This window comes from Botrytis porri (assembly GCF_014898465.1).
Source record: "Botrytis porri strain MUCL 3234 chromosome Unknown BPOR_015, whole genome shotgun sequence".
In the NCBI taxonomy this organism is placed as follows: domain Eukaryota; kingdom Fungi; phylum Ascomycota; class Leotiomycetes; order Helotiales; family Sclerotiniaceae; genus Botrytis; species Botrytis porri.
The window spans coordinates 912,393-933,414 of record NW_024066089.1 but is presented as its reverse complement, the minus strand read 5'-3'; the positions used below and the strand labels follow the sequence as shown (position 1 = coordinate 933,414).

Below are 21,022 nucleotides of genomic sequence, written 5' to 3'. Positions count from 1 at the left end.
GTCAATTCATACTGTCGGAAGCTACACTATACATTCACATCAAATTCTAGTTTCTCTATTGAAATTTATATGTAAATAAAGTGAATTCAGATACTGAGTTGCTCGCATTTTTGACCATGTGTAAAAAGCCAATAAAGAAACTTTGACACTATTGCAGCAACAAAAAACAAGCAAAACAACGCCTAAAGTCTCAGTTACAAGCGATCCTTATACCAGCCACTCTTTAGGTGGTTCCAAGTCCTCCAGTAATACATTTTCCCTCGCCAACCCAGGACAAATATAATTTCCAACAGTATCCGCTACCAATTTATTCTGGCACAGCCGAAACATCATTCCAGTTCTTGCTTGCAGTTCAACTGTTTTAGGTCGTAGTAGCGGCTCTTTCATACAACATTCCATGATCAAGGCTCTGAGCATTTGCGAATACGCATCTTTAATATCCTCTTCTTCAAGATAAGATGCATTGCTTACACCTCTTCCAAGCCTCTCATTGTACTTCACCATGAAACCTTCGGAGGGCATGAAAATAGATACTTGGGTGTCTAGTAGGCTTAGCATGATGAGTCCAACCTTGTAAATGTTAGAGCAAGTTCCGTGGCGGGGATGGTTGATGAGTATATTTATTCTTTGTTCCTGTTCGAGGTATTAGTTCTATTCATCTTGCTTTCAAAAACTCGATGTTGAAAGGTCTCACAGGAGGTCGACATGCTATAGCACCCCTCTCATGTCTATCTATCTTAGCAGTGTCATCGGTTTGAGACTCTATTCTTCTAATTTCCATTGCATCTCAGAAATCTCCAATCTGTCATTAACCACTTTGGTTAGTGCATCCAGCTTTGTTTTATTATACATATGCTTGTACATACCTTTATGACAGGGCAACGATTATGTACTTTATCGCAATATCCAATAAGTACTACAACATAATTTGTTATTAGTGTTCAACATCTCTAAGACGAATGCAGTATTTACCATTGCTTGTGATCATATCATAATGACCAATCTCATCTTTATCCCACCTTTCCTTGTTGAGATCTTCTGTTCCACGATCCAACACTGATACAGCTTGAGCCAAACAATAAAAAATCATTTTTATAGTTTCTATACTGCATAGGTAGATAATACCTAGGTGATAGCGCCCTTGATACTAAGGGAGGGGTGGAGAGACCTGCCTCTATTCTAAGTGCCGAGGATGATCAAAGGTAGAAAAAACGGGGGTTGAGAAAAAGAAACGTGACTCAGACAGGATCTTTGACAATAGGTGCAATACACGCCCCTAAATGAGTGTACTTGATATATTCTTTCACGACAAAAGCAACACATCAGCATTTGAGAATGAGGAGTTAATTGTCTGTGCCCTAAGCGTAAATCAGTATTGAAGTACAGGCCAATTTCCAGGATTAAGGTTAACAGTGAAACGAAAAGACATTGATAGTATCTATAATCTCTTATAGGAGATTGATGGAGCTGTATAATCCTCAACCTAATTGTCGCCAAGGGGGACCAATGGGAAAGAGATTCGTATCCACCCTCTGCTCTGGTCTAATCACATGGACGACACCCTCACTATCGTCCTTTAGAGATTTGGTGCATTTTTGGATATCTCCAGCTATTACCAGATGCCCAGTAGCGTTTATTGACTGTATCAACTAACAAATCAACGATCATATAAAATTTAAAAAGCCTATGGTCACCCATATCCTCATTTGTCAGAAGTTCTTTAGCAAGCCTCATTAAAAGACGCGAACTACACATCTTAACACGCGAACATTTAGATCTTTTTTTTTTCATTCTCCCTGCAGATCTTGATCTTTTAACGATTTTTTAACGAGTTAGTTGGCTCAGCTTCATTCGAGAATCGAAAAAAGATTTTATTATGAAGTGAAGTGAAGTGAAGTGAAGTTAGGTAATTAGAAACAAGAAGACTTGACCAATGGTACAAACAAACATGGCAATTCATCGACTTTATAGGGAGTAGCTCAAAACGATCCTCCCGGATAAATTGAGGTCTAGATCTTTAACTAGGTATATGAAAGCTCAGGGCTATCAAAGCCCTAATTTAGAGTGGACCTATGAGTAATTTTATGTGCGAACATAGAGACAGCTGAAGGGCTGTCACTATTGTGGGCGATGGTTTCATAAATTTGGTGTCATGAGATTTGTAGCTTGTACACAAATCACGGCAGATAATAGTGACTGGTCAGCAATGTCCGAGATACATGCGTAGCATATGACTGATGTATCGAAATGGTGCATATTCGAGTGCTGTTCTGGTTACTATGAACTTTTAATTCCGATCGATCAATTGCAGATCCATTAGGATGGAATCACTGAGATTGGAATGGGTGTCTCTTTGCACGCCTAAAAAGGTATCTCAGGATGATTCTCGGGTAGGCATAATGATTGATTATCCAAATACCGTAGCCCTAACCAAACCGATCAATGATCCAGTCGCCCCATATCATCTGTGAAGTGACCATTATGAAAATTCAGAATTTGCTTTGATGTTCACGTCGTCGGCAGATAGTGAGGATAAATTTGTAGAATTCAAAACGGACTACTTCTCGTGCCGGATACCTTCGTACAAAGGATCTGCTTAAGCTCACAATCTCATTTCATAGTTTCTTGAACTCCAGTGTTTTGAGCCCCATTGTCTTGAAATCCAAGACTGTCTTGTAGCAGACCCCGTCCGAACTGTGAACATGGAAACCACAACGCCCAAAGGCATTCTTAACACCATTCAGGAGGATCACCAAAATTAACAAAAGGTGCTCTATGCATATAGATTGTCCGAAAAACGTCTGGGAAGACCTCCGGGCAAGTTTGAGAGAGCGGAAGGTACATTCCAAAATCTACCATGTTGTTGAAATCGAAGTGAATATTGAAAGCGAGCATAGCGGAGGCGTAAAGTCGGAGTTTACTTGTACTGTGAGTATTCTCGTATATATTTTGAGTCCGATCTGCACCAAAACCAAAATTGTTTTTCTCCCTATGAGCTAGCATGATTGCATCCATGAGCTTGTCCATCAATATCGGTAGGCAAATCTTTTCTGCTAGACAGTAAAGTTCTTACATGGGGCGAGTTGTGGTTTTGTCGGCATACGGAAGGGTACCGCGATAGAAATATTCGATAAGATCAGCACAGGTAGCAGGATCATCTTCAGGGAGACACATTTCTCCGTTGGCTGCCTCTTCAAAACCTTTGTTGAACCAGGCATTGAAGAATTCTGACTGGTCGCACAACACCTTTTTATGAACAATGTACTTCTTTCTCTTGGGTCCAACATATAAAATGACGGTTTCATTGAGTACCCTGATGTTAAAAGGTTAGTCATCAGTCAAATGAGAACAGTGCTATCATGCTAGCAAGCTAGAAGGAATAGAAATGGCTTACTCTGGAGTCATGAGCGGTGGCCTGGAAGGGGAGCTCATCGTGGCAATCGAGAGTGGATGTCCTAAGCCTTATTAGTGATAAGTTGATGAACTTGTTTGTTACAATTTGATCCTGTATACCTTTGTGAATCAATGAATATTCTCGAAAGGAAAAGTCATTCACGAGACTCTCTACCTCAAAACCTTCCAAATTGCGGATAACCTTTTGGTTGTAAAAGGTTGCAATATTTTACTTGAAGGGCGTATCCATCGGCTTTGGTTGACGGCGGCCTTGGAAATCGATTATCTTTTTGATAGAGAGTGGACTTTCGACATAATTCGCCTATATAGGAAAATAGCTATAGGTAGCCTTGTTCAAAAGTGAGATTCATCACCTCTACAAGTGAATACATCTAGGATTTTCGTCTGGTGAAATGTGTTTGCTTTTCCCAGGACTTCAAGAATCCAGGAAATTATTCACGCCGCCTTGGCAAAATGCTGAACCCTTGATCTGCGAGACTAAAATAATTCGGTTCGCGCTAGGTACCGGTGTTGGAGCTACCGAGATCTAACGACATGACGAGTTGAAAGACACGATGAACAAAAATGCAGCGATGCAGATCTTCAATCATGAACTACGAGAAATAGTGAAAGTTTGGTGAGATTTTTGAGATCTGAAGAAACTCTGCTAAGCCGAGAATGTTGAAGTTCCGGCGTTGTTCGACAACGACAGTTTGTGTTAGGACATTAGCTTTATGTTAATGATAGTCTATGGAAATGACTAGCTATATTCTAGGAAGATCTGTACACAATCGGCACTCTCCCCGCTTTTCCTATCAATACTTCTTTAAATATCTTGTCAAATTCGTCACTAGCTTAACCTTAATTGCTTAGTGATTGACCGAAATGGTGGAGTTTTTATATATTTCTTTCTCACCTCTATTATCTGCGGATACTTTGAGTGAAGCATAGCATTCAGTTTTGAAATCCCGCGATGATTCCCAGTAGACACTGCTACATTGTGCAATGGAAGGAAAAAATTGAGAGTCAGAAGTCCATGGATTCTGGACTCTAGACTCTAGAGATCAAAATCCGAAGACAAGCTTTCATTTAGCTTGAGTCTAGCATTTGAGTTCAACGACTTCATATTCTAGGATTCTCTAGACTGGATCTAATGCTCATAGTTCCAAGATTAGGCTCTGGGTCAATTTTACCATAATACGCTAGAAAATTTCTTATATGTACCTTGAGTGTCCCTTGTTCTTGAATCTCATTACAGTCTTTCCAAAATTCGATACCATTTTTGACATTTAGATATATCTTGACACTATCACTTTCAAACTCGTTACAATTTTTGAAGTTGCAACACAAGTTTAACTTCCATTTCTACAGAGATCTCGAGACCCTTAGCAAAGACAATAGCAATCAAAAACGTTTTCCCACTTCGTCAATACCCGCAGTCGACTAGGTCAAGTACGACAACATCTACCTCATAAAGACACTCCAGACTTGACCCTCGAGTGAGCACCTTCCAAAGACCAAACCAGCTAAACATGAAATACTAAGAATAGATTTCAGTACCATGAACGATAACTTGTTCACACCAATGCACCAGTTTGTCGTAATCGGCAAAGGTGGCATAAGGCTCAATTCCCATAGAGGCCTTCTCTGTGATCACTTCAAGTTCTTCAGTGCACATCGACTAAGACGTGAGCCTCTAGAAGTCCCAGCCATGACAGAGAAAATGTTTGATTCTCTAAGTCTATACTCACACTGTGGATCCCTAATTCGCTTTTCTGTCACGCCCCTCATTAGCAACGCCAGCCATACATTCCGCCGCCACACAGATCGAAAACTTTTCGAAGAACATGCTCAATATCTGCGCGACCTCTACTACGCCGTCGAGCTGATCGATGAAAAGCCACTTATGAACGAAATCGTGGACGAGATTCAAGACCTTCAAGCTGCCGCTTATTCTACTCTCTCTCCGCAAACAATCCAGGAAATCTACGCGAATACGAAACGATTCAGCCCCTTACGTCTGTATGCTCTCTTCATGCTTAAAATCGAAGTAGAGAAAGGTTCTCAGGCGGTTCAACTTTGTTCATATTATACGTGGTCGCAAACCTATCCATACTGGCCAGCTTACTACTATCCAGACTTTAATGATGATGAGTTCCGCCCAGACTATGAGTTTGCTTGTATGAAATGGGAAGCGGAGGGGAAGTTCGATCCTAGTATTATAGGTAGCAGATTTGGAGACCACGGTTGCGAATTTCATGAACATGATGACCCTGAAGAAATTGGAAAGTGCGGCCTACTGATGAATTTCTAGTAGATCAGAGCTGGCAAGAGTAGTTCAGATCAGTCTGCAGAGAATATAGTTTTTGCGTATCGTGCATTGGGAAAGGACTAGCATATGGATCGATATAAAGGAGTATTTGCATAAATGTGTAGGATAGATGCAGGGGCTAGGTAATTTTGTACTCTTCATGTCATCTATTAGAAGCGTTGTAGTTCCGGGAATAATAATATCAGATTTGAACTCACTTGCATGCCATTGAAAATCATTCGAGTCAAGATGCATGTTTGCCTATCAATTCCACGCTATGAAAGCCAGAAGATGTTCAGGTAAATCATCTACCCATAATATCAAATACATTGTATTGTATTTTATGGAGGAGGAAGCAGATATGTACCCCATAGCTCACTGCTACTACCTTTGATTCCCGTAGTTGCCTTTGAATTTTAAATATCCACTAGCGCCGCTTTACTTTGTACGTCGTCATTTGCTCCTTCCCTAACCGCCTCCGACTCCACAAACGCCGTTTATCAAACATGAGAACCCTCGATGCGTGCTCATGACAGTATCCAGTCGTCTTTGCTTTGTCTAAGCTTCTAGATCAGCTAATAAGTAACAAATCTCGTCATCTTCCGTACCATTGGTGGCTCCTAAACCAGATCCTGATCGACCATGGATATGAAATTGGCATGGATGAACACCTAGACCAAAAGCAGGAACAGGAACAGGACCACCATCAACAGAAATTCCTCCGTTCTCCAACTCCTCTCCCTTTATCTTGGTTTCCTTCGCATATTCTTGCTTGGCGTCGCGAATACGAGGATCAGTGCCCTTGGTGAGCTTGATGAGCATCTTCATGAATTCAGCAAAGAACTCATCACTATTCTTTATCAACCACTGGAATCCAGTCGTATCGAGACCTGGTACCATGGCAGAATAAAGAGCATTTGCGGCGCAGAATTTGCGAAGTGGAGACTCTGGCTTAGAGTGTTCAAGAATGTTTCTCACCAAACTAAATGTCAACAGAGTGGAACTAACAGCAAGACCATCTTGAATCGTGTCAATGATCTTGTTGAGAAAAGTGTTGTCCATCTCAAACATTTCCGCAAAGACATAGAGTTGGCAAAGCTCCAAGATTCGAGTACCTTGCTCAGCTTTAGACATGCGGCGACTGACGACTGGAATGCGACGAGTGTAGAGATACTCATTGAAGTATTTGAAAATAGCAGGACTTGTATCGTGGATGGAATACATTTGATTACGATCCAATGGACCACTTGTTCTCAACATCTTTTCGAATCGACGAGAAGAGGCGATTAACAAGTTCTTGTGGATGGAAAAGACCATGGTGCCGTGTATGTCGTCAGATGGTCCAACCTTCAACATAATTGTTTCCATTCCCATTGTGCTGCGCACGAAAAGTTAGATCAAAGGCAAAGACTGAGGCAAGAGTCGAATAAAGTTATACTAACTCTGTGAATAAGACGTCTGGCTCAAGCTTCATCAATGCTGTTGACTTCGATTGCGCGGCAGATCGATTGCTTTGACTGGCGCTTTGGGGTTTATTGGATGAAGCGTTTCCTGCAGATACTTTCCACTGCTTGGCAGCTTCTGGTGCGTATTTGTTAAGCTGATCAGTCATATTAGAATCGCTCAATGAGTTGCTCGAAGTGGACGGGATACTTACATTACCCATTGTGGAGGATGATCGAAGTAGGGACAAATGAATGTAGGCGCAAAACTACTTGGTAAGAATTGACTGTTGAACTCACTTTACTCGAACGAGCGATTGACGCGGTGGGTGGGTTTTTTGTTTCTTGCTGAGGGGAAAGCCACAAGTGGGAATAGGTGGAAAGAAGGAGGGGGAACAAGATGAAACGAGAAAGGGAATAAAGTGACTTCAAAATTCTCAGGTGGAAATCCGACGTCGTAAATTCTTTCATTCGTTGAAATAGCATACAAAGTGAATGGATTGAAAATTTATGCGAACGGCAAGGCTGGGCTTTGTGACTCTCATCTTAAGAAGAAAATCGATCCCCTCGAAATTCGTCTCTCGCCAAACTCTCTCCACCTCACAAGCCGCGACCACCTTGGTTGTGCGGATGAAATCTAGTTACTTTCTAAGATAAACGTACTGTAATTTTCATCGCATATTGCGGCATCTATATTAATTGATATGCAGGATTCGAAGATTGCCATTTCGACATCATTGTTCTGAAAATATGGGGTTTTCAGACGGCTTCAACCTCGGAAAGTAAGTTTAACATCAAAATTTCTCATAATGTGCCATTAATAACAACCTATAGATCTCTTGGCTATGAGCTAGTTACAATCATTGTGGGAAAGGAGAAGCGCAAGTTCGCTGTGCACAAGCAGCTTATATGCGAGTCCGTAACATATTTTCGTGGTGCGTTTTCGGCAGGAGGATTCAAAGAAAGTCAGGACTGCAGTATGGATATACCAGAGGATGATCCTGGGGTTTTTGAGTACTTCATGCATTGGTTGTACAGAGGAACAGTACCTGAAGCAAAAATTCTTGAGAACTTCGATCAGTTACTCGGTGTCTATATTTTCGCGGAGAAGCTATGCGTCAATGAGCTTGCGAACAAAGCTATCGATGCACTTCAAGCTATATCAAAATCCGATGACTTTGACCAGTTCCCGACTGCACCTTGAAGCATGCCGACAATATCTGGAAAAGCACATCTCCTACATCTCCATTACGGAAATGGTATATTCATGCCCTTGTCTATGATGCGTGGGACTTTGAGGCTTCTGTAGACAAAAATAAGAAGGTGTTTCCGTTGGACATGGCTCAACTAGTCACTCTGTGGGAGCTTTTCAAAGATCATCAGGATCTTTATGTGAGTTTCTTTACTCAAGTACAGAAGCATTCAGCAGAAAACCCTCCAGAATGTCAATTTGAGGAGGACAATTGGGATGATTGTTACTTTCACAGACATTCAGAGGGAGAAGTGTGCCATTTGAACACACCGGAAGTTAAACAGAATGAGGATTCTGAGGACGAGGCCGAGGCTTAAGCTTCTTCAAGAATACATTGACACGGCTTCATTCGAGTACAGAAGTTTAACTCAACCTTTGTAGAGCATTTGTACTGGCTAGAAGCATAAAATTACCGTTGAAGATGGAAAGATTATGGGCAGCTACTAAACAAAATATGAGATTCGCAGCTGGCAGACGGCGAGAGTTCTGAGACATAAAAGAATTAGCTTTCCCGTATCAATAGTCAGTTACGTAAGTTTCTATTACTTTGCTACAAGGGTTTACGGTGAAATCAAATGTGATTGTGATCTCAAATTGACATGATCGGCTTGTTTGGCTGGCTAGATAGTGAAGCGACGAACAGAAGACAGCACCTTTGAAGGGCTGCATGAATACGAGCGTCTAACTTTTCTCCAGTTATAGCTTCTAATCATGACAGTAAGACCAAAGTTACGTATATATTTCACATAATCGAGGGTTTCCCCTATGTTTTGAATCTGTAGATATGGTAGATTATGAGTTAAGAGGTTTTGCTGATGCTACCACCTTCTATATCCAATTACCAGGGCTATCAACTGATTTCCAACACCAAAAACAGTATTCTCATGTATCAGCTTTCGATGTTTGATAATCCTATGGGCCATTCTAAAAAGTGTAACGATTCGAACACTCTTCAGCATCTTTTACACCAAGTCAACTTATTCGCTTGGTTCGCCAATTCCACCCCCCGCATCCGAATAACTTCAATTGGTCAGAAATTAACAAGCATTTTGACCACTGAACCTTTCTCAATTGCAAATAAACAGAGATTGTGACACTTTCGATATCTATATTCACGTGAGAAGGTTATCAAATCCAAGCAGCGGAGCTAGATACAAACTAGTGATGACTTTCTCCTCAGTGACCATACTAGGTCTTGATTACTCTAGACTAAAGACACTAGCGTCAAATTATCTAATTCATCAGCTAGAATATCGAACGAAGCCACCATACATGTTTTTTTCGGAGTGATCTCCTATCACAAATGTAGTAATGCTTTCAAATGTCATTTTACTTATGATATCTAGCTATTTGCTAGCCAAATCCAAGGCCCTAGGCTTACTAGTTGAAAGACTTCACGCATATATAGCCTTACCTATTGCTGGAGTATATATTCATTCATCGCCACCCTGGTAGAAGTTATCTTGTACATTACAGATTGCTCGACGGATACACACAGAGATATACTTTACATATCCGTTCTCATCTTGGATATATCTACCTATATTTATATTTTTATACAATATACCTCTATTTCATCATTCTAAACAGCAAAATAAAACTTTCGAATTTCTAAACAAACAAAAATGTCTCCGCAACACGAATTCAAGATAGTGACTTCGAGGAAGTAAGTTTATTCTCCCAGAATACCCTTTACACCCGGACTCTGGTCCAACTTTTGAGCTCGCTTGAATATGCTAATGAATCAAATTAGAAAACGTTCTGATCCAGTAGTATTAGTTGTCGGCCCAGAGAAAGAAGTATTCGCAATCTCTCAAGCCCTTCTCGTCGACTCCATTGAATACTTCAGGATAGCCTTTCTCCATGGACACTTCAGAGAGGGCATAGAAAAGGAAATTTATTTAGAAGATGAGAAGCCCGAAGCCATTGAACTATTAGTTGGATGGCTTCAAAAGTCCAAAGTAAACCTCGACTTTACCAGCGAGACCTACAGGAATTTCTGGGAGCTTCGTATCACCGCAGACAAATGGTGTTCGGAAAAGCTTGCAAACGATGTTTCCGACATCATCTTAGCTCTTAGAGGATCACACATCCCCTTCGAACACCGAGAGGCATGGAAACTTTCTGGTGATGACACTTCTGCCATTTGGCGACTCTCGCTACCAAATTCGTCCATTAGAAAACTCTGCATCCAATGCTTAGCCTGGGAATTTCGCGAAGATTTGGATGATCCAAGGGATGGTACGGTGATTGGGCCCCTTATTGTCAACAGACTGCGTGATATTGTCGACATGCCTGATTACATCGCCAAGGATATCCAAGCCGATTTCGACCCTAGCAAACCCTGCGATTTCCAATACAAATACAATACCTCTTGGCATGAGAAAAGAGTTCGGGACCGTTGTGACTTTCACGATCATCGTGATGGGCAAAGGAAATATGGAGAGGTAAAATATAGCGTTGATACCGTTGATGTATTGGATATGGCTGGATTTCTCATCAGAAAGCCCAGAGTTAACCAGGCTTGGAATGATGGGGGAAAGAAGTCATTAATAGCATTTTCGACCATGGAATTTTTCGACCGTTTCTTATCACAATAGATTCAAGTACTGTAAAAGAAGGAAGGTCGAGATCACGCGCATCCTGGTCGTAGGTTCTGAGGAAATTGAAGAAAGGAGGAGCATAGAGGCCTGGACAAATGTATTTATAACATGTCAGACTGCAGACAATATCTTGAGTGGAAACAACAATGTATATAGATATATTTTTTCAATCTCGAAAAGATGAGTATGTGTATCTAGTTGATTTCAGTGATCTGATTGCACAACGTAACTATTATAGAGAATCCGTCCGAGCTCCAGCGCTTTCGCAGTATCGAGACAAGACAGTTGAAGCATTTCATGCAGTCCCTCTAAGCGAGGATGGGTGAACTTCCAAATCCCCTTCGGTTTCAACCTCACTTTCAATTTTCTTTTCCGAACGCCAAACAACCACGGATTGAATAATCAACTCGACAATTCACCAATATATGATCTCTTCTGATAAGACCGTTGGCGTAAAAGAAATTATACAATCTGGATTTCCTTCGATTATCGTCGCATGATTCGAAAGATAGTAAGAAACTCTGCCGATCTACCACATTTTAAGCATCAATGTCACCTTATAATTGTATGATTGATGTACCTGCTAATAGCTCATTGCAGACCTGGGACAATATTACATGCAAAGCGCAACACCATGAACTCTACGACTTTGACAGGTGCTCCAGCACCCGTTGTAAATCCGAGTTTTGGAGAGTGAGTGGACCCTTTGTACACAATAGCAATTGGAAACAATTGACAATCTCTCTCTAGCTCTCTCAGCCTTGAAATCGTTACACTCATGGTTGGACCGAAGAGAAAAGAGTTCACAGCACACAAGAAGCTTATGCGACTCATGCGATTACTTTAAGAAAGCTTTTTGTGGTCCATTCCTAGAAGGCACCGAGGGAAAGATCTATTTTCCAGAAGACAGCTTAGATGTGGTGGCACTCTTCATCGAATGGTTATATAGACGTACAGTGCCGTTCAATCAGACTCACGCACAATTCGATACATTTATAAAACTTTACCTGTTGTCGGAAAAATGGTGTTTTTATCAGTTGGGAAATGTGGTCATCAATGGCATCAAACATCAGTTCTGGCTATCAGACGAAAAGGCCAGCTATGTGAACCATTTACTTCCAGAAGTCGTCAATCATATCTGGAATCAGACGGAGGAAGATCCGCCATTGAGACTACTCTGCATCAAGAGATTGGCTTGGTTTTACCACGACGAGACAACACCTAACATCATTCCTGGTAGAGATTACTTGAAGCACCTCTGGGTTGTTTGTAAAGAGCATAGCAGCTTCTTCGAAGACTTCTTTGCGTATTTCCAGAATTTCACCAAGGATAAGAAGACACCAAATCCAGGTCGTGTAAGAGAGAATGGAAAATGGGTAGTCGAAATCTGTTCATATCATCGCCATGGTGAAGGAGAAGGATGCACAAAGCTAACCGAAGCAGACAAAGACAAAAAACAGAATGTCACATCAACGGATAAACTCTAAACTATCTGCATCAAACATAACTAGTGTTTGAAAATCTGAGAGCCGAAAACCTCGCAGGAATGACCATTCTTTGGCTACTTAGTTGGATATCGACTTATCGTTCTGGACAATTCCCTCCCCCCACCCAACCTGAATACACAGATGAACACCTAAATCCAGCCCATCCACTGCATTTACCTCTTATTCTCTGACTACTTCAACCTTCAACAGCGAAAGAAGATGAGATGACCCTCTTTAATCCAAATAAATGGTCCAGATTGCACTCGAGAATATGCACACAATGTTATCAAATCCGCGGAATCTCACTCGGATTATCCCAATCACAAGAAGATATATCTATAGTTTAATTCTCGATCTCAAAATATCTTAGAGTGAGAAAAGAATCAAAAATTAACATGACCATATGAGCGCTCCTGTGATTGTATCTGTGAATAGCATCAAACCCCAGGAGGATAATTGAAAGAAGGGGTCGGGAGTTGACAAAGCGAAGTATACATATCATCATACCCGTTCGCAACCTTTCAGAAAATCCCAGTTTCTCTCATCTTGTATTTCCGGGTGCTTGTGCGACCACGCTCGATATCTACTCAAGAGTCGCATAATAATAGTGATGAAATAAATAGAAGACTTAATACTATCGTACCGAGTATCTCATTATATATAAAAATGAGGAAGAAAAAAGTTAGGCAAGATCTAATAGAATTCGGCTCGCTCGCTCGCGCAGTATATGCGTACAATCTAAAAAGTATAAAATAGCGTTTAAGAATATTCCAACCTTCTCCACACCATCAAGAAACCAAGCAGGCGATCACACACAAAATAATTACATGACATCAGACCTCACCACAAAAGTCCATCCCACCCCCTCAAGCCCTTCTATACAACTCCCTTCTCCTCCCTCCCTCATCCATCACCACTCTCTCCCTCTCCGCAAATCTTCCCGCCGAACTTCGCGGTCTCCCGATCGATCCATTCTCATAAGGAAAACTCCCTCTCCTCCCGCCAAACTCCGAGGGTGATACTTTTTCCCTCTCCCATTCTCTCTCTCGATGAATATTCACTACACCCACTCCGCTTCCTCTCCTCGCTCCCGCTCCCTCCACAACTCTATACCCACTCGGCGTAATCGGTCTTCGATCATCCCAGCCCGTTCCCTCTACAGTCCGATATCCGCTCTGCACCGGTTCGGGGGTCCCACTCCCTCTACTCCCTCTTCTCGCAAACGAGCTCGGACTCGAAGACGCATGACGAGATGGGGTACCGCGTTCAATAATGCGATCTCTCTGGATATAGATTTCTTCTCTCTCACTCCTGTCTCTATCTCTCCCGCTCGAAACACTCTCTTTCCGACTCTTTCTTCTGGAGACGTGGATTGCGCTCGGACTGGAGCGGCCGTGGGAATGCGGCGGCCAGTGTTCTTCTTCGACTTTGATTAATTCGACTCGGCTTTCTTCGGGTGGGGTGGGCACGCGAGGAGGTGAGAGATCGCGGTATGAAGGGGCGGGGCTTTGGGGCATGATGGATGGTGAGGGTGGGGGTATGTGAGAATGATGTGAGGGGGGCGGCGCAACCGAGATGGGAGGCGGAGGATATCCTGGGGTATATCCTGGAGGAAATCCTGCCGAAGCCGGCGGGGGTGGTGGAGGAGGAGCAACGGATGCCGGAGGAGGAACAGGAGTAGCTGGTTTTGGGGTCGGCGGAACAGGAGTATGTGAACGGTGGATTTCCGTCATAGAGCTAGAGTGTCGATGGCTGAGTGGGCTGCGGTGAATCTCGGTCATGAAGGTTGAGTGTCGGTGGACTTCGGACATGGGGGTGGAAGGTCGGCGGTGGTGTTGTTTGATAACTGTTTCTGAGACGCGGGATACCGGGCGAGATGAGTGGGAACGTCTTTCGCGGATGATCTGGGTGGATTTATGGCGGGGGGCGCGACGATCGACAAAGACTATGTCTTCGTCTTTGGGGACTGTGAAGAGAGGTATGTTAACATGGGGGTGTTTGGAACAGTTGGAGTCAGAACTTTGATTGTAATCAAATGTATCTATCAACTTGGGATTTTAATAGAGAGATAATTGCTTACTACCGAATAAACACATTTTGTCTTCGTTTGTTGTATACTTTCTACGTCTCTTTGTTTGTGTATTTGAAGATATATTTTGTAAATAGATAAATTATTAAACACAGTCGTAAATAAATATCTCTTTCGAGGATATCCCAATATTAATCAATTAAATAATAAACTCAATCTGTTTCATATATTCTCCAAGAATAGAACTTCTTCTTCACCGACCGAGTACGTTCCTCTCTATATATATCCTCATCTCCACCCACCTACCCTTCACCACAAACATCTTCACTTAGCATCGAAGATCAAGGCGTAGACCCATCATGACGCTATGGACCTATAGCAATCCCACCCAATGATAATAAACGCATCATTTCTTCGCATGCAGGGCGCCCACCACCAATCCGCACACAGGACGCAGGCTCAATACGAAAATAGCAGGTCTCCAAGGAAAAGAAAATCCCAAACCCAGCCACGGTCACATGCACACGATAATCCCTACTCATTCTGACGCCTCCCCGCGGTAGCCCTACCTACCCAAGAAATGATTCGCCGAGAGCACTTCTCGCAGCTGCATTCTCCATGCGTCGAACCATCCAGGGTGATTCCAAGGAAGTTGATTGCAAAATCTAGAATCCAGGATACCGAATGCATAACTAAACTACCTGCCTAACTACATACCTCCCTACCTACCTACCTACCTATCAATTAACTATCCCGAGAATCCTAAGATAATCATCCAGAAACCCAAATCATCTGTCTTGATTTATCGTGCATGATCTTTCCTCTCCTCTTCTCATTCGTCGCATCTCTTCGCATCACACATCCAAGTGGCGTTGGGCGTATCCGGGCTAGGGATTCCCTGTCCATCACCGCCTCGTTGGCAGTGTGTGTGTTCGCCTTGCGCGCAAGGCCTGCGCGGACTAGACTGTTATCGTACCGTCATGTGATGCGTTTAGCTGGAATGGGAGCCCTGGTGGCGATCGCATCCACGCCGGCAATCTCGGGACTTTGCTTTTGCGTGGAAAGGCTCCGTTGGGCGTGGAGGCAGTGAAGATCGAGTGTACGGTCGATCGCTAATGCGTGAAGTTGCGTGGCATAGATTGTGTTTGGAGTGAGGATGGTCTAGATGGAAGATGGGATGTCAATGAGTGGAGTGGATGGGGGGGGGACTGGTCGAATTGATTGAGAGTAGTGGTTTTCATTGTTATTCTAGATTCGTGAAGAACAGTGATTGTTGTTACTTAGTGTTTTCACAGGTGTGAGCATAAGAGTTATATCAGAGATAAGATTGCATTGCGTGTGATTGGTGTGTTCATCGTCAACACCTCGACAAGGTCACCAATGACCACCCTACTGCAACCAAAATGAACGTCGATCCAAATCAAATCGGAGTATGCACTTTGTACTTCCGAGCGATATTTCTTTCATCCCAAGATGCTGTGAGCTGGTAACCTTAGTAACCTTACTAACCTTACTAACCCATCAAACAATTACCGAAAATCACCCGGTTCTACTTCAGCTGAACCCATCCATCCGACAAGCTGGGCCTTTGATTGAAAACTATCTTGGTAAGATTACATTTTCCTCCACAATTTCTACCTTACCTTACATGCTCGTTTAGATTTTGACATTTTCCACCTACGTAATATGACCTCTGATTCGGATAAACCCCTTTTGGTATCATTTTTCAATACAAACGACTTGGAATCTACATTTCTCCGAGGTTTTCTCTACGACCTTTCCAAATACAGATTGAACTCTTTTGCGCAAGATGAAATCTTCATAATACGAAGCGTCTACATCCATTTCTATCGTCGCTACTGTTCAGACCCAAGAAAGACAACGTAGAATGAAGTTTTTCGAATTTTAGTTTCTTTCACATCCTTGATCCAAGCTCATAATTCGTTCATATATAGGAACCACAGTTCAAGGATCTCGTAGAGAAGTTTGTCAAAGACAACCTTGGAATCCAACACAGAAGTCTTGGGAGTCTAAGGTTAACGCTCAACGCTTGGGGTACCCAAATTTGATAGGAGAAGTAGTTGACGTAGAGTTCAATGCTATCGCTATCGCTATCGCTCTCGGTTCACTTTGCAATCTTACCTTGAAATAGCCAGAGACATTCAGCACTGTTGTTTTCGGTGTGAGGGATAAGAAGGTCTCTAAACGAACATCGATCATAGATGGTTCTATTACCTTATTCATCTACTCCCTGGACATTACTACTATGAAGGTTTCTCGAATCATCAAATCCACATAAACTCATATTCATCCCTCTCACCCTCTCCAACCAACCCCCCAATCTCCTCCTTCACATCCTTCCATTCATCCCCAATATTCCCCCCGCCTCTCTCCCCCACTTGAGATTCTGGCTCATTGAAGGTATCTTCACGTCTACAATACTGTGGTTCTCGCGACTTTTCAGTGTCTTGATTTACAGCCTTTACTGTGGTGTTTTGATGTTGAATGATCGTTAAGGTTATCTACTCGAGTATACGATTTCCCTGCACTACTCATTTATTCGATTCGTTCTTCCTTCCCCCTTCTGCATCTTTCAAGCACTCAATAGCAACCGAATATAACTCACCCGATCTCATACTTTCATATACCGCTGTTACCATACTGCCGATGGATTGATATGAGTTAGGCGTATCGGGTAACCATTCCGAAAACTCGAGGTATTCTTCGTCAACGAAAGGGATGTGAAGCTCATTGCGTACATGACAATACATCCGCTCACCAGCTGTGCCCAAAAAGAACTGAGCAACCCCGGTTGAGTCGGAATATTGTCTCTTTGACACTTTGTGGGTGTAAATCATTTGCTTCGAGAATACTTTCGCCCAGTCTTTCAAAGCTTGCAGCATATCTAGACTGGGCTCCAACTTGTCAAGAATGACTGCCTGAAGCGACTGAACTGCATGTTCAAAGCGCGTGGTCGAGTCCATTATTGAGCTTCAATTGGTAATTGTTGTCAATTTATCCCAGAGGAGCAGTTGTAATTCGGAGATTTCCTTCATCTCCATGGTATCGTCGCATTGACCATGGCGCTCTTGGGTATATTTTCCAAGGCTCTCATTGAAAGAGCTCTCAAACTCAGGCCTCAAGTTCATGAAAAATAAATCCTGTATTCCTCTAAGATCAAGAGCTTGACATACAGCCACTAGATGCGCCGCGGAAAGCTGTGTCAGAACTTCCAAAGCCGATATCGTGTATCTACTCGAGATCAGTCCCAGAGAATTCACAGCTTGATTGCCCATTTCAGCCGTTTGAACATGCGACCCAACGGGGTTAGACAGAAAGCCAAGCTCAGATTGCAATGCCGCAATCATAATATCAATACCTTTAAACATCCAGGATTCGCTCGGCTCATCTGCCACCAGATTAGGAGGAAGGCCGTTGTTTGTTGCAGGATTTATCAACTCGGTACATCGTGCAAACAACATTTGACCAATTGACTGACAAGCTTGTCTAGTCTTCTCCACGGCACTTGTGATGGACTTTGCTTGGAAATTTCCACCATGTTGCATCTTTCCGTCATCACTAACGAGGGGATTATCAGTGGTGGAGTTTAACTCAATTGATATCTGCTCATAGGATAACAAAAGATCCTCTAGTGATGGACCGATCCACTGCGATGCAGTTCTAATAGAATAACGATCTTGACGTAGATGAAATTCTTGGGTATCATTTCGCTTTGTCAATTTAGAACCAGCCAAGAATGAATAAATGTTCTTCGCGGATACCGTTTGACCTCTATGGGGTCTGACCTCAGCAAAAAAAGGATCAAAGCTTTCGTCCGTACCAGCAAGCGCTTCAACAGACATAGCAGTAAGAATTTGTGAAAGCAGAGCTTGCATAATAGCTTCATGAATGGCTAAAGACGCAACGGCAGCTGTTACTGCTGTTCCATTGACCAACGACAATCCCTCTTTAGGTTGAAAAACTGCGGGGGAATATCAGCTTGCAATGCTTTGTCTGCGGAAACACGTTTTCGATCAAAACCAACATAAACCTGAATCACCGGCTTTCCTTCTAATGCTCCACCTATGTATGACAACGGACTAAGGTCACCGGAAGCAGATATGCTTCCCCGAAGTGGCACGGCTGGGATAATTTCCTTGTTTAGAAGATCGAACAGAGCTTGAACAATGACTAGTCGAATTGCAGAGGCTCCCTTAGCAAGCGTATTGCCACGAATGGCCATTGCTCCACGAACCCAGCTCTCTGGCATGGTGGTTGAGTAAACGGGATCAGACATAGGAATAGCCAGTCTTGCTATCTTCGCAGCTGTAGACTTCCTCCATTCAAAATCGCTCACCGAATCGTTTATTGCTAACTCTTCAACATGACGACTGCCTAAAGGGACAGGAATAACTCCGTAATGGAGCATTCGAAATAAGCTTGCAGATACTTCGGACACGTTCTTTGGTCGAACATCGGCGCTTCCACCAAAACCAGTATTTACACCTTCCCATGTATGAGCTTGCGTGGTGGTGCTTTTGCGTTTGCTCAAAATCGTGTGAACTCACCATAAATTGACTCGCCGCTTTGAATCCGTTTTTGCAAAGCCTCTGCGCTTTTGTTCATTTTGCCGGTTGCTCCTTCGCTGAGAGTGATTTTGCGACGGTATCTTCGAGACTTGTGTCAGTACCAACTGTCTCACACTTAGCGGTCAGAACTGACACTTACCTCGCGATGGCAACCAGGGTCGCTAGGTTCAAATTAGAGCCATCGGCTCTGATTGGCTCGAACCCAGAATCTTCATCTTCAATTGCACGTGAGAAGGCTTCCTAGTGTGACAAGATCATCCGATTGAAGCAATCCATCTTTGGTTCTTGATATTCGGCAGTTATACCTGTTTGGTTGGAAGAACCAATCTCCGGTGGCAAAGTCGTTTCATTATATGGAACCATCTCTGGTGTTAAGACTACTGATGGCGAGACTTTTCCATCAAAGGAATCCATTGGTAATGAGAGACTGTAAGAATGTTCCTGATCTTTCTGGTGGATATCCGAGTAGTGTAGTGCAAGACGTTAAACCTCACAGCAGAAGCCTTGATGCATTCGAAACAATGTGAGAGAACGACTTATCTTTAGATTATACATACTTTTTTATAGAGAAGCTAGATTCCTTTTGCGATACAACTCATCTGTCTTCATAGAATAGAACCAAGTATTAAGTTCCAACTAAACCATTGGCATTCAACTAGTTGAGCCCTAAATCTGAAGATGACTCTTCTTACCTACTCGAGTGACCAGAAAGTATACAGCTCAGCTGCTGTGAAAAACGGGTTAGTCCTTTTGTAGTTTACCATCTTGTGGTATATGCTTCTAACTTCAGAGTTGCATAGATTTTGACAGCACGATTAGATGCGTAGGTAGATCTCCTTCACTTCACACCGCTCTCGTCATCCTCTAAATTATCCGCATCGTGTAGAAAAGACATGAAGAAGAAATTAAGTTTGATCTAATGTAGAATTTGAAAGAAGATCGATAGATTGCAAGAAAACCATTGGGTAAATAGAATGTAATTGTAGTATGACAATGAAGTGATTTATCCGATGTGTATAATTTGAGGTAGGAAAAAGAATGACGCTTACTAATCTTGCATGTTGACTTTGGTAGACGCATTACCATGTCATATGTACCTAATTATATCAACATGAGCGTCCGTTTACAAAAGAAAAGTTCCCTGTCGTTGAAAATGATATCTTGGGAACACAGGTAGAGCGTTGAATAGCAGCATAAAATACTTATCACCGAGTCTCATAGCAGTCTTCCAATGAAAACGCCGTCAAGAATTGGTGAGATAGTTCCTCACATCCATCAAGGAAAGCGCCGACATAAGTACGCTGACAGCAAAAACCGCCAAAAGGCTGTATGAACAGCAGCGACTCATTTGTCGATGATATAGTTATTCACAATACGCAGTTAAAGTGTGGTTTCGTTGCCTTGATGGTTACATTTATCTTGTCAAGAGCGAATGACCGAGGTGACTTTTCCTCCTGCCCTGTCGATGTGCCTTATGTTATTGACTCGATATCAACAATGGCTGAGGATCAAATGATGTATCAACAATAGGTATGCCGGCAACTCAAGTACTAACTTGTCCGGAATTTCATACCAAAACAGCAAGTATTCGACCAATAGAATAAGAGGGAGCTACCCTGAGACATTCATTGTGTGTAAATTCATTCCTGTCGGTTGGCTGATATCCATCACGGCTTCCTGTAGTATGCTCTCTTTTGTTCTCTCCTTATATATTATTGCATCGTATAGTTGGAGCAATTTCATTAATATAGCATTGTTAGTAATGTGCATATAATTTCCGAAATCAGTGTATTCAAAAGTCACCAACGACTACTTGTCAATAAGCGCAAAAAATCCAGTGACAAGGCACCAAAAAAAACTTCAACTTAGCCAAGTGGCCGCCATCTTCGAAGCGAGAAACCCCTACAAAGTTACTT

The 21,022-nt window shown here is 42.5% G+C and overlaps 10 protein-coding genes across 10 annotated transcripts; 4 read left to right on the top strand and 6 right to left on the bottom strand.

Annotated features, from left to right (window-relative positions):
• Positions 1-207: 207 nt before the first annotated feature.
• EAF01_010053 (uncharacterized protein) lies at positions 208-1,090 on the bottom strand (the record flags this gene model as incomplete). The annotated part of the gene is made up of 4 exons (XM_038918310.1): positions 208-633; positions 695-736; positions 867-916; positions 973-1,090. The coding sequence occupies 4 exons, from the start codon at positions 1,088-1,090 to the stop codon at positions 208-210; spliced, it is 636 nt and encodes a 211-aa protein (XP_038766280.1).
• A 1,979-nt stretch (positions 1,091-3,069) lies between these two features.
• Positions 3,070-3,432, bottom strand: EAF01_010052 (uncharacterized protein; the record flags this gene model as incomplete). Its single annotated transcript, XM_038918309.1, has 2 exons — positions 3,070-3,313; positions 3,395-3,432. The coding sequence occupies 2 exons, from the start codon at positions 3,430-3,432 to the stop codon at positions 3,070-3,072; spliced, it is 282 nt and encodes a 93-aa protein (XP_038766279.1).
• Positions 3,433-4,954: 1,522 nt separating this feature from the next.
• Positions 4,955-5,707, top strand: EAF01_010051 (uncharacterized protein; the record flags this gene model as incomplete). The annotated part of the gene is made up of 1 exon (XM_038918308.1): positions 4,955-5,707. The coding sequence occupies one exon, from the start codon at positions 4,955-4,957 to the stop codon at positions 5,705-5,707; it is 753 nt and encodes a 250-aa protein (XP_038766278.1).
• Positions 5,708-6,262: 555 nt separating this feature from the next.
• On the bottom strand, positions 6,263-7,370 carry EAF01_010050 (uncharacterized protein; the record flags this gene model as incomplete). Its single annotated transcript, XM_038918307.1, has 3 exons — positions 6,263-7,082; positions 7,147-7,304; positions 7,362-7,370. The coding sequence occupies 3 exons, from the start codon at positions 7,368-7,370 to the stop codon at positions 6,263-6,265; spliced, it is 987 nt and encodes a 328-aa protein (XP_038766277.1).
• A 526-nt stretch (positions 7,371-7,896) lies between these two features.
• Positions 7,897-8,715, top strand: EAF01_010049 (uncharacterized protein; the record flags this gene model as incomplete). Its single annotated transcript, XM_038918306.1, has 3 exons — positions 7,897-7,928; positions 7,981-8,331; positions 8,376-8,715. 3 exons carry the CDS (start codon positions 7,897-7,899, stop codon positions 8,713-8,715), a joined length of 723 nt encoding a protein of 240 aa, XP_038766276.1.
• Positions 8,716-10,023: 1,308 nt separating this feature from the next.
• On the top strand, positions 10,024-10,998 carry EAF01_010048 (uncharacterized protein; the record flags this gene model as incomplete). The annotated part of the gene is made up of 2 exons (XM_038918305.1): positions 10,024-10,064; positions 10,152-10,998. 2 exons carry the CDS (start codon positions 10,024-10,026, stop codon positions 10,996-10,998), a joined length of 888 nt encoding a protein of 295 aa, XP_038766275.1.
• A 637-nt stretch (positions 10,999-11,635) lies between these two features.
• Positions 11,636-12,488, top strand: EAF01_010047 (uncharacterized protein; the record flags this gene model as incomplete). The annotated part of the gene is made up of 2 exons (XM_038918304.1): positions 11,636-11,674; positions 11,721-12,488. The coding sequence occupies 2 exons, from the start codon at positions 11,636-11,638 to the stop codon at positions 12,486-12,488; spliced, it is 807 nt and encodes a 268-aa protein (XP_038766274.1).
• A 606-nt stretch (positions 12,489-13,094) lies between these two features.
• EAF01_010046 (uncharacterized protein) lies at positions 13,095-14,737 on the bottom strand. Its single transcript, XM_038918303.1, has 2 exons — positions 14,569-14,737; positions 13,095-14,454 (listed from the first exon to the last, which is right to left on the bottom strand). Exons 1-2 carry the CDS (start codon positions 14,582-14,584, stop codon positions 13,355-13,357), a joined length of 1,116 nt encoding a protein of 371 aa, XP_038766273.1. The 5' UTR covers positions 14,585-14,737; the 3' UTR covers positions 13,095-13,354.
• A 2,065-nt stretch (positions 14,738-16,802) lies between these two features.
• On the bottom strand, positions 16,803-17,501 carry EAF01_010045 (uncharacterized protein; the record flags this gene model as incomplete). The annotated part of the gene is made up of 2 exons (XM_038918302.1): positions 16,803-17,002; positions 17,144-17,501. The coding sequence occupies 2 exons, from the start codon at positions 17,499-17,501 to the stop codon at positions 16,803-16,805; spliced, it is 558 nt and encodes a 185-aa protein (XP_038766272.1).
• A 9-nt stretch (positions 17,502-17,510) lies between these two features.
• EAF01_010044 (uncharacterized protein) lies at positions 17,511-19,520 on the bottom strand (the record flags this gene model as incomplete). The annotated part of the gene is made up of 5 exons (XM_038918301.1): positions 17,511-18,499; positions 18,559-19,038; positions 19,086-19,186; positions 19,246-19,267; positions 19,412-19,520. The coding sequence occupies 5 exons, from the start codon at positions 19,518-19,520 to the stop codon at positions 17,511-17,513; spliced, it is 1,701 nt and encodes a 566-aa protein (XP_038766271.1).
• Between the last annotated feature and the right edge of the window lie 1,502 nt (positions 19,521-21,022).